This window comes from Buteo buteo, chromosome 19 (assembly GCF_964188355.1).
Source record: "Buteo buteo chromosome 19, bButBut1.hap1.1, whole genome shotgun sequence".
Lineage (NCBI taxonomy): Eukaryota > Metazoa > Chordata > Aves > Accipitriformes > Accipitridae > Buteo > Buteo buteo.
In genome coordinates, this window is record NC_134189.1 from 3,170,252 (window position 1) to 3,181,952 (window position 11,701).

An 11,701-nucleotide genomic window follows, 5' to 3' on the forward strand; every position below is an offset into this window, starting at 1 on the left:
TTCCGTTATTCGCAGCCTTCCTGCGGTGGAGGCCAATCAGCGCGCGGGTGGGCGGGGGCGCTAAGCGGAAGTCGGGTTGGGCAGGGGTCACCTCCGGGCCCGGGAAGGTGCGGGATGGCGGCTGGGCCTCTGGATTTTGGGGGGGTCCCGGATCCGTCCTGTGGCGCCGGGGGAAGGGGACCATCCCGGCTAGGGTGTCCTGTCCTCCGGGGCTGGAGCGGGGAGTCGGGCTTCTGTGGTTGCGGAGGCGGTTCCTGCTCTCTGGAGAAGCAGCAGGGCCCCCGCGGCCTGGGGGGGTGTCCTTCCCCACCGGGATAAGGGGGGGGAAAACCAGTGGCTGGGGGGGTCCTGTCCCACTGATGGGAGCTGTTGGGACCCGCTGGCTGAAGGAGCCGTGCCCCATGGTGTCAGGGGAACGGGGATCCCGTGGCTGGGGCGGGGGGGCCCTGCCCCGTAGAAATGGGGAGGAACCTGGAGGGCTCTATGGCAGGTGGGACCCCGCGGCCGTGGGGCTGGAGCTGCAGTGGGGTGGCAAGGGCTGGGAGTAGGGGCAGCAAGCGCTCCCGTGCTTGGGGGAGCCCCACCGAGGGGACTATGCTACAGTGGGACCAGCTGTGGGGTCCCCACATACGTTCTTCTCCCACCCCGAGTATATGTACCCACCCCACATACCTTCTTCTCTCCCCACAGATGGCCCAGAGACTGGTGCTCCGGCGGCTGCTGTCCCTCACCCCCAGGACACTGTCCCCACAGGGCCCCCCGGCACCCCACGGCAGGGCCTTCAGCACCTCAGCAAGCTGCAGGAACACCTTCAACGTGCAGGACGGCAGCGACTTCCAGGACAGGGTGGTGAACAACCCCAAACCCGTTGTGGTGGACTTCCATGCACAGTAAGTTCCCCCGTGTGGCTCTTGCACCCCTCTCTGCCATCCCACATGCAGACGTGTCCCTTTCGTCACGCGGTGGCACTCTGGGCGCCCCGGGGAGGTGAGTATGCCCCAGGGTTTCCCAAGCTGTGGAGCTGCCGACCGCCCTGACTGCCCTGCCGAGCGTCTGGTGTTAAAAGGTGCTTCTGCCCCTATGGCACAATCTGCAGAGGTTTCACTTGTCGCGTTGTACCTCTGTAGGTGTAGCTACACCCTGTAGGAGAATAAAACACAAGTGCCAGGAAGGCATTCCCCAGGGCAGTGTAGCTGCACCTCCCAAGTACTTGGGTGTCACCCTGGCCCCAGTGTTGCATCATCCTGCAAAAAACACCTCAAGAAAAAGCTCTGATATCTCCCTTTTTTAGCTTTGTGGATTAAATGTCCTCTTAAAAACGCTAAATGATGTTAACAGCCATGGAAGAATGCTGCGCTTGGTAGGCCCCTGCACTGTCACGTTGTGTCTTTCCAGTTTTCTTATGTTGCGTGCTCTTGAGGCAGGGCTCTTGACAGCAAATGCCTTTATATATTAATAATAGCCATGTGATACCAACGGCAGCAGTTGCCATCAATAAAAACGTTGTCATCCTCTCACCAGTAAAAATATTTCTAGATGTTATCTGCTGGATTAACGATGCTGCTTATCTTTGTTTTCTCACATATTTTCATAGTCCCACAGTGCTGTCATGTGAGCCTGTTGTGGCTGATTCTGGGCAAACAGAGTATGAAACAGCCCAAAAACTTCTGCTTTAAATAGACCAAACTGACAAACCAAAGTGAATGTTCATGGGGATCATCCAGGGAGGAGAGGACAAATAATTGAAAGCCTGAAACCTGATGCAGAGGGAGGCTGAGGAGGAACAAAGTTTACCAGAGCTTCAATTTTAAAAGAAAAGGGCACTTAGAGCTTTAACTCTTGTTTTTCTTGAACTGAGTAAGTTCATGCCATCCTAACTGGTGCAGTTAGAGGATGCAGGGCGTGTTTTCTGTATACGGGGCCTCACAAAGTCTGCTGTTGCTGCACCTGAGTTTGGAATAGGTGGTCTGTCTTTGAACAGATGGGATGCCATTGCGAGTTTTGCAGCTAAAGGGAAATTTCTGTAAACCCTGTTATGAGTGCAGAGGGGAAGTCTATGATCTGATGATTGACATAAAGCAATTTGAGTGTGGGCTGTGGCCCCTGCACCCGGCAGCAACACTTGCTCTAGGGCAGCTTTGTGGTCAGCAGGGTCACAGCTCTGCACGTACGCACCAGCGAGAACGCAAAGCCGGGTAGGGATGAACAGCCAAGACGAGGGGGCAGGAGGACCACCAAGGCTGGCAGAGCAGACTGCGGTGTGATCAAAATGACACCAAAAGCACCACAAATGCTGAATGGTGACCTCTTCTTCCACTCAGGCCCTCCCCACCACACATGCATACACAGAGAAAAAGCCCTTTGACAGCTCCTTTGTGAGAGAAACGTTTTTCTAAGCAGTGGTTTGGGAATGGCGTTTCCAGGCTGACTCTCAAATGGAACGGTGATGGTGGTAAAGGCACTGGCGTACTAGCAAGCCTTCCACGGCTGCTGCTGTGCTTACCTCCTCTAATGTCCCCTCTCCTCTTTCTCCATCAGGTGGTGTGGCCCCTGCAAGATCCTTGGCCCCAGGTTAGAGAAGATGGTGGCCAAGCAGGAGGGGAAGGTGCTGATGGCCAAAGTGGACATTGACGATCACACGGACCTTGCTATTGAATATGAGGTAGGAGCCAGAAGAGTGCAGACTTTCTTTTGCTGGCGGTGCAAAGAAGGTCCCTCCCTGGGGAGAGGTGTCCCTGCACGGCAGCAAAGTTGGTAGGGAGGGGAAGCCCAGTGCCTACAGGTTCCTGATCCCTCAGGTCACTCATTAGTAGGTAGATTTTGCTGCTTGGCTCTCCTCCAGCTCTGCTGCTCGTGTTCAGCATCCCCACTTCTAATTCTGCAGAAAGGTGTCCTCTGAGCCTTGCAGGTGACTGTCAAAGTAAACACTTGTCTGGCTTCAAGAGCCTGCGGTTTTACTGTGTGCATGGGCTGCCCGGGTGCAGGGCAGGAATGTGAAGTAACAAGCCCCAGTCTGCTCTGCTCTTGAACATGGTTTTTCGTGCAGCCAGCCTGTCGTTTCTTACCCTTCCTTGTTCAGTATTTTCCGATGGGTGATAATGTCTTGTCCTTCGGTCACAGCATAAGCAGACACTGTGGGTTTTGTTTGGACAGGTAGAAGCCAGGTCGGAGAACACACATAAGCAACAGGAGCACGCGTCCCGCTCTTGACAAGTGCAGACCTTGGTGCTTACGCTAGTGTTTTACACGCCTGTTGGGTGTGTTCCCTGTGCTGCCTTGCTCCCAGGAAGGAGCAGAGTGACTGAAGAAGGCCACAGCTTTGGTTTACATGATTCATTTATTTTTACCTTGTCAGTGATTGGGTAGTTTAAGAAATGCAAAAACTCCTCTGACTGTGCTTGCCTGTGTTGTCTCTCCTTGTAAACAACAACTCAGTCTATGAAGTTGGGGCATCCTGCTGCTGTGTTTTACAGGGAAGAGAGTGCTTAATTTTCACTCGCATATCATGCAGATGGATCTGCTCCCCTCTGCAGATGAAGTCCTGCTCCCAGGGCGCAGGCTAGCACAGGAAGCTCCTCAAGTTGCCCAGCAAAGTGTGAACCATCTCCCGAGCGAGCTGTCATTTTGTTGAGCCTGGAGGAGATGCTCTGTGCCGTTCCCACACCCTGCCGAGCCGGAAGGAGAAGGAAGCAAAAACAGCTTGTTCCCTCCCACTCTTTCCCAAAGAGACCTTTCTGCCTGTGCTGTGGTGGCGTGTCTACCCAGCTGGTGCCCACAAATGGGACTTGCAGCTTCCACAAGCTGAGCATGAGAGCCTCCGGTGCTCTCATTGGTGGCGTGCTGGCAGATACGCCCCAGGTCAAGGAAGATGGCTGCTGGCTCCTGAGCAAGGCTATGTGTTGCAAGCCCGAAGGCTGCGTAGCTCGAGGGTGCTGGTGAGAAGAAGTTGAAGAGGGTGAGGTTGTTTCAGTGGTGGTCAGAAAGTGCGTAAATCCTAATAGATGCAGGCAAGGCTCTGGTAGCAACCACCCTAAGGAGTAAAGGAGAGGAGAACAGAGATTATTAGCTTAGCTCTTATATTGTTCCAAGCCTTCCAGTAGATCAAATTAGCCGGGATTACAAGAGGATAATCTCAGAAGGTTGGAAAATGGCAAAGAAGAGTGTGTGCATGTGAAGAAAGGTCTTTAAAAAGAGGCTGAATGTTCCCGAGTTTTGCGGGTTTGACATGTCGCGTGTGCTCTCCCAGTAGATGATGAGTGGGCAGCTGCACAGCCAGCTGTGTACGTGCGTTTGTCTGCAGGGTCTGCCTGTCCTGCAGCCCTGGTGGCATAGGTGCAGGCAGGGTTGAGGCTGCAGGCAAGGGCCAGCTTCCAGCAATTCATTTTGGAGCCTTATATACAAACATGTTGAAGTTTTTGTTTTGCAGGAGGGCCTGGGGATCGTCGCTGTGTCCTCCACTCTGAGTGATCCGTGTATCTGATCTTGACCGTTATCCCCGTGGCTAAAACCCCATCTCTAGGCAGTGTCTGTGAGCAGGATAGCTGCAAACGGGTAGGGGTAAAGAAGAAATTTTTGCTTTGATCTTCATAGTTTGGGGCATCCTTTTCAAGGCAGAAGTTTGGTTCATGTGCTGAGTGTGTGGTTGGTTTTGCTTCGTCTTGTGGGAAGTTGCCATGTAAGGAGATGTGAGCATAAGGGCTGATGGGAAGACACCAAGTCAAGATCAAAGAGGGACCAAAGGTAGTGTTTGGGAGAGATCAGGAAAACCAAAGGTGGTATTTGGGAGGGATCAGGGAAGATTTATTTGTTCTAAAGCCATTCCATTGGGGATCAGATGCCTGCAGACTCAAAGTTTTTGTTTGGGGGGTTTTCAGCATCCATGCCACCCCTAGAACTCCTCCACTAGCTGCCAGGAAGTCTCCTTCCATCCATGTTTATTCCCCTGCCCACAGAGCCCCTGGCTTGCTGCTCAATTGCACAACATCCTCTTCAGCAGCCTCCTTGGCTGGGGGGAGGCAAGGCAAGGGGGAGAGAAGCCCTGGAAGAGCTGAGGAATGCTGGCACATTCCTTCACGTGCGCTGCAGTCTGCCCTTGGCTCCCAGCCGTCCCGGCTTAGCACGAAGCGGGGATGCGTTTCCTGGGACTAGCAACATCGCCGGTGCCCTTCCCTGTCCAGTTATGCCCAGCACAAAAGTTCTTTCTCTAGGGATTCCTCTTTTTATCTAACACGTTTCATCTCTGGTTGTGGCCTTTCTCCGCTGCTCCAGCCCGCTCCTGACCTCTTGCCCTGAGAGCAGAACGGGAGAAGGAATACTTTTGTTTAATCTGCTGTCTCTTAAAATTCTTTAGATTCATCTCTTGCCTTGGCCTGTTGCCCGCACGCGTGGCCACTGGGAAAGGGCAGCCCCTTCTCCGGCTGCTGCGGGTGGGCAGCTCTGGAGAGCTGCTGGATACAGGGATGGTCGTTCATCAGTGGAGCTCGGTCCTGTGTTACACCTTGTTCTGGAGCCTGGGTGAAATCCTTCCCCCTACTTCATTGTGTGGCATCTGAGCTTGTATAGAAGCTCCAGTTTCAGATGGCAGAGAATTCCCTCCATACGGGTGCTGCCAGGAATAGCCTGGATGGCCACGTTTATTTATTTATCTCTGTGGTCTGTACTGATCAAAAGCAGCGTGACTTTTTCTCTAGAAATGCTCTTGAGGGAGGAGGAGGGTTTATTTAGGTTCAGTGCAGATGGGACCTAAAAAAAAGAAGGGGAAAAAAAAAAAAGGCCCCAACTTTGCATTCTAGAAATTCCCATGACATTTTCTTCTCAAGCAGCAAACCAAAGTATGTGCTCTGTAACTCGGTGTTAGCCGCTTCTCTGTAGCGCTTCGAAGAGTCGCCTGTTCCTCACCCAGGCCATAATGGCCTGATGCTTGCTGTTGCTGGTTGGGCATGCTGGTTTTTTGGTTGGAGCTGGGGCAACTCTGCTCGTTATTAACCCACTTTGTAAACCGGAGAGGAGGCTCAGTGGAGCTTTGCCCTTCTCGGGGAGAGACCAGTTGAATGCAGTGCTGGTACTGTCCTTTCTCACCCTTAAAATCACAAGGGAGCGTGTTGGTGGCACCATCACCAGCGCTGGGGCCCGGAGCCCTCTGGATCTGCTCCCACCAGTCACTAGGAGGAGCTGAAGATCGTGCGTTGCAGCAGCCCCAGCGCTCCCGTCCCTTCAGATGAAACTGCACAAGCCCTGGAGAACAGGCTGCGGGGAGCCACGCTGGACTTGCCAGCTGGGACCCAGTGGGAAGGGAAGCACAAAATGTCCCTTTCATCTCAGGCTCCCTATGGGAGAAAAGCTAGGAGGGTTTCCCGAGGAAGGATTTGCAGATCCTTGCTGGCAGCGGGGCTGGCAGCACATGTGGGAAGGCCCAGCAGGCTAGCGGGGAGGCAGCAGGTGACATAAGGACAGGACGTGTTTTGAGTGGGAGGCTTTGCAGAGATAAGGGCACCAAAGCTGTGGGGTCAGAAACACAACCAGATTTCTCTGCCAACGCAGCTCTCCAAGCTCTGGTTGCTCCTTCCCTCAGTTTTGTCCCAGGGGTCTCTTCTGTCATCAGCCAGCCATCAAGTCCCTGGGGAGCGTTGTCATCTCCACCGCTGTTCTCTTGGATAATTCCCAGAAAATTTTGTTCTGGGCTAAAAAGGCAGCGCCCAGAGCAGCGCAGCTGCCTGCTGTCTCTGGTCAGAGGGACTTTTTCACTTCTCACCTAATCACCAGGGATCTGTAGTGGACAGCCACTGGTGTGTGACCAGCTAAACCACTGAAAACAGGAGCAGAAAAGGAAAGATGGGTTGGAGGGGGTTGTCATTACCATGATAAGATGGAACAGGAAATCTGCCTGTGCAGTGATGCGGGGGGTGAACCTCCTCCAGTTCCAGTCCTGTCTGGAGAAGAACATGGTCCAGTCTGATACCACCCTGGCCGTAAAAAGTCCAAAGGTTGTCATGTCTGAGAGGTGTCCTGGTAAAAGACTGGGTTGGTTTGCTTATGATAGGACTAAAGGGAAGGAGAATAGGAATTTGTACTGGAGAGGGGAGAAAAGCTTTGCCTTGGTTTTATATTAGCTTTGGTTTTGTCTTTAAAATTTTGGGTCTGTCTTAAACTCAAAAAGCTCAGCCTTGACTTAAGCAGTGTGACGTAAGTCAGTGCAGAGATGAGGCCACAGGGAGAGGAGGAACACGGAGCTCAGCTGGCCTGCGTTTTGTGGGTGGACATGTTACCCTTGAGCAGCGTATGCTCAGCTCCCTTGTAGCCACTTCTTCTTCTGTAGAGCTCCATTTGGGGCCTGGGTGCAGATGGGCTCCCCGCAGCCTCTGCTCACCTGTGTCTCCCTATTTCTCTTGCTCCCAGGTGTCAGCAGTGCCAACCGTGCTGGCTATGAAGAACGGAGATGTTGTGGATAAGTTTGTGGGGATAAAGGACGAGGATCAGCTGGAGGCATTCCTCAAGAAACTCATCGGAGCCTGAAGTACAAGGGTGGCTGTACCCCTGCCTCTGGACACGTCCATGTTGTGCATTCCTTGCCTGGGAGAGCTGAGGGGCACATGAACTGTCTGCCTTGTACAACCTGGGGTTTTCTTCTGGTTTGGGGTTTTTAGGAGATGGACAGTGTTGTAACCCTTCCCTCCCACTCCCCCTTCTCTTGAGCAGCAGTAGTTGTAAAGGGCACAGAGGAGTGGAGCTGCTTATTCTCAAAATGGGGAATGCGGCTGGAATTAGGAGCCTGTGTTTATCAGCAAAGAGCTGACGTGCAGTGCCGCTGCTGAGTTAAGAGGAGGAATGTTTTTCTCTTTGCCTAGCATCTGATAGCCCAGAGCAGAGGGCAGCTGCTCCCTGCAAGATGTGGGTACATACCTGCCCTGGGTGGGTTTGTTTAAAGCTGAGAATGCCTCTGCCTTGTCTGTGAAACCTGTCTCTTTGTCCCTCTGTCCTTGTGTTGCTGGGACAGGTACAACTCCTCTACCAATCCACGGGCTCCTGTCATGATTTTATAAGAGAAAATAGAAGTAGTTTATGGATCTCCTTTTGTAGGTCTGTAATAAAGAGAACTTTATCGGTCGCTGCTGTCTGGCTGGAGAATAAAACTTGATTCTCAGAAATCACAGGAAAGTCCCTTTTCTGTCCAGAGAGGTGAGAGGGAGTATCAGCAGCACAGTGGCTGGTTTCTAACGATGGGTTGGGAGAGCGCAGGTTGTCACTTGATCCTTACTAAAAGGTAATGTGCCAAAAAACAAACAAGTGGATAACTTTCACAGGGCTTTCAGTGCTGCTTCTAGGACCCCCTCTGGGTGCTGTGGGATGCTGGAGGAAGGACACGGCTCATTGCACACAAGGAGCCTGAGGTGTGCTTGCTCCCCACCCTGTGCTTTTCTCACTCCTTTCCTGCCTGAGGAGCCTGAGAGCCTCCTCCTCCCTTGCGTGAATGATTAAATCTGCTCATGCAGGTGAGCCCTGCCAACAGGCGGTCTTTTGACTTCAATTGCCCTGACCTTTAGACTAAGGGAGGCAGTTGTGTGCTCAGTATCACAAGCAGCCTTCAGCTCTTCCCTTCTCTTCCTCCTCCTCCCCACATACACCTGTTTCCAGTCAACCTGGCTTGTAAGTGCTCCCAGCCTCCTCATGCGCTTGTAGGCAGAGTACAGCACCAGGGCTGATGCCTACTGTAATGCTTAATTCCACTTTGCTTATCTAAGCTGCATGAGAACATTGTAAGTGCTTAATAACCATGTACAAGCTGCTTTTCTTTTTTTCATTCCCAGCTTCTGTTTCCTTCAATCACTCTTAACCCTGCTTTGGCTCTGCTCCATTTCACCTCCCTGGCATAGGTTGCTACGAGCGGCGAGGCAGTTTTTTTTTCTGCACCTTTGCAATAACAATTTATGACCTTTGAAAGAGCAGGGGAGTGGCGATCCAAGTCCTGCGTGTCCTTCCGCAACTGCAGTGCTGCAGGCATCGCTGCTCCCACCTATTTCCATTGCCCCTGGGGCCTGGGCAGCAGCACAAGGTGGTGCTGGTTCCCTGAGATGGGTACCAGCCCGTCCAGGCTGGGCTGATCTCACCCCCGGTGTGCTGCTAGAGGTGATGTCACTTGGATGTAACGCGGTAAAGAACTGTTGGTCGGTTGTGATCAGTAAAAACCAGCATTTTATTTTATTTGGGAGACCACAGAAGCAATGCTGCTCATGTCCTGCTTGTGTTTCAGGCTGGGCAATTTGCCCTGCAGTTTCAGTGTTCCTGCTCTGTAAACACTTCTAGTAAAGACTCCCCATTTTCCTGCATGAGCAGGAAAAGTAGGGGAACAGCGTCACATACCCGACAATAGTCAATTTTCATGCTTCACCATCCTACAGAACAGGAAAAAACACAGTGACTTTGCATTGTGTAATGAAGAGGCAGTATAAATTAGCTATTTTATCACTTCCTTCTAAGGAAAAGTGGAGCTGAGGTGCCATTCAGCTATTAAAGTGCCAGCACGCTTTAGGGTGCATTATGTGAAAGCCCCAACTGTTTCTTTGAGATAAATGCTTAAGACCCACCTACGTGGTGCCCTGTGGAAATCCTTCAGAAACAGCGTAACTGGTGGAGAGGAGGAGGGGTTTGGGGGCAGCTTGAGATTCCTCGAGCGCTTTGCCCGGTTTTAACCACAGGACAGGGCTCAAAGCACAAGGATGTTTTCTGTGGCAGGATCTTATTCAGCTCCCTGTTTGCTGACTGCTGGGGGAGGCTTCAGGGATTCCCACAGCTGCTGTTAGTAACAGAGGAGGTACAAGTGGGAAGCACTACCAGCCCTGTATTTACTTAGCGGTTGAAAGAGGGGTTGCACAGCAATTTTCATGCCACCTGAATGTGATGTTGGTCTTTCCTGAGAGAAGAGAGCTGAAGCAATAGGTAATTCCTCAGCAGTAGCTGCTTTCTCCACGTCAGCTGGGAAAATGTTTCCTCTCTGCTCGCTCCAGCAAGGATGCAGTTGGTTTTCCCTTTCGGAGTTGAGCACATCGAATGCTCCTCTGATCTGTTAAGCATTTGCTCTCTCCTTTCCAAGGCTGCCTATATTACAGCAGCTTTCTCAGCTTCTGGTGTTCCTGGTTGCTATTTTAAGAGGACATGGTGGATGGTGACTTCCCGAGGGGAGCAAAGCTCAGCTAAACCCGCTTCTCCCTCCCCAGGTACGTTCTGAACCTGACATAAGGTCTGAACCCTTGCAAAGGTCAGGCTCAGTGCTTGTGTCTTGTCCAAGGTGCCCGATTCCAGGCAAGCGGAGGTTTTCCTTTTGTTTCTGTTGTCTTTACACTTGCATCAAGCCCTAACGCAGCTGCTCCTTTCCCCAGGACGTTCGTGCCTGCCTGCTGAACTCCACGTTCACCTCCCACCGCTCCGGGCCACGGCGAATGCCTGCAAGGAGGGAGAGCTGCGCTACCTTCTCTGCTAGGGGTGCTATGCCGAGACCAGCTTCGAGTGCTGGAGGAGGATGGAAAATTCAGGTTGCCTGGCTTGCAGCACACAGGGGGGCTGTGTAGAGGTGGTCCTCTACAGCTTCGAAGGGGACAGTTTTGGCCACGTTTGGCTCCAATGAGGTCTGGCCTCAGCAGCCCGGCCACCCAGCGCTGACAGTAAATCCTTTGCTTTATCAACATACGATGTGATTCCTCCCGTGCAAAGAACGAAACAAAGACCGGCTCCATGTCAACAGGGAAGCGGCCGCCACTGACGCTACCATAGGCAGGGCCTTCCACCAGCCTGGCCAGGCTGTTTGCCCTAAACAGTTTGTTAATCACTTTGAGCTTCCCCCCGCAAGCCCACCTCCTTTTTCTCAACTAAGTAATTATTGCCGATTCTGTCCGAATCCTATTAAATTCTCCAACCCTGCAAGGCTGTTAGCAGCAACGTTAAGCTCAGCGTTGTTCAAAACTGTTGCTGAATTGCGTCAAGTGCTCGCTCTGAGTTTCAGCTTCCTGCAGGTTAAGGAATAACAGCTTGCACAGCTGCAATATCCTAAGCAATAAAAAGATAAGATAAAACTACCATAGGCTTGACTGCCAGACCAAAACCAAACCAGATCACCTGTTACACAGTCCTGGCCTCGTTACCTGCAACCCCCCCAGACTCAAGTCCATCCCCGCACACGGGTGCTTTCCTGCCGTTCTCAAGGAACACAGGGCACGCTTGTGAGCTTCGTGGTTTCTCTGTCTCTGCAGCTTTGTAACTTCAGCAACACTTTCCCTCTTAAAACCTTTCTCAGACAAAAACCAGAGGCCGCAACGCATGGCAAGAGCATAGGTGCAGGCTGGGTGCGATGCCGGAGGTGGCTGCTGTGCTGAGCCATGCCTTGTTGGTTTTTTTCCTCACTGTGCGTTCTACCATCGAGGGAAGGATGGAGGCAGGAGCAGCAGGGGAAACCCCAAATTTCTTACACCCAGAGGAGCCAAATGGGTGGAAAGCAGAGACCTCCAGAGAGCTTGAAAATGTGACACCCCACATCCCAGCGGGGATGGAGAGAGGAGAAGCCCTGTGGCTGCCTTCCTGGTGGCAAGAGGTCGCTCCGGACCCTGAAATAGGGGAACCGGTCCTGTGAGGAGGGACCGGAGAAGGATGCTGGAGCTGCTCCTCATGCCCAACATCCTGCCGGCCTGCATCAACTTCCTAGGCCCTCATAATC

The 11,701-nt window shown here is 52.5% G+C and overlaps 1 protein-coding gene across 1 annotated transcript; it reads left to right on the forward strand.

The window, feature by feature from the left end:
• Positions 1-46: 46 nt before the first annotated feature.
• Positions 47-8,104, forward strand: TXN2 (thioredoxin 2). Its single transcript, XM_075050803.1, has 4 exons — positions 47-107; positions 691-890; positions 2,539-2,662; positions 7,396-8,104. Exons 2-4 carry the CDS (start codon positions 691-693, stop codon positions 7,510-7,512), a joined length of 441 nt encoding a protein of 146 aa, XP_074906904.1. The 5' UTR covers positions 47-107; the 3' UTR covers positions 7,513-8,104.
• Positions 8,105-11,701: the final 3,597 nt, after the last annotated feature.

Bases quoted from the DNA above. Each gene is read 5' to 3' on its own strand.
- TXN2 (XM_075050803.1), top strand. From the start codon at position 691: ATGGCCCAGAGACTGGTGCTCCGGCGGCTGCTGTCCCTCACCCCCAGG. The intron at 891-2,538 runs GTAAGTTCCCCC...TTTCTCCATCAG, and splicing joins GTGGTGGACTTCCATGCACA to GTGGTGTGGCCCCTGCAAGA. The intron at 2,663-7,395 runs GTAGGAGCCAGA...TCTTGCTCCCAG, and splicing joins ACCTTGCTATTGAATATGAG to GTGTCAGCAGTGCCAACCGT.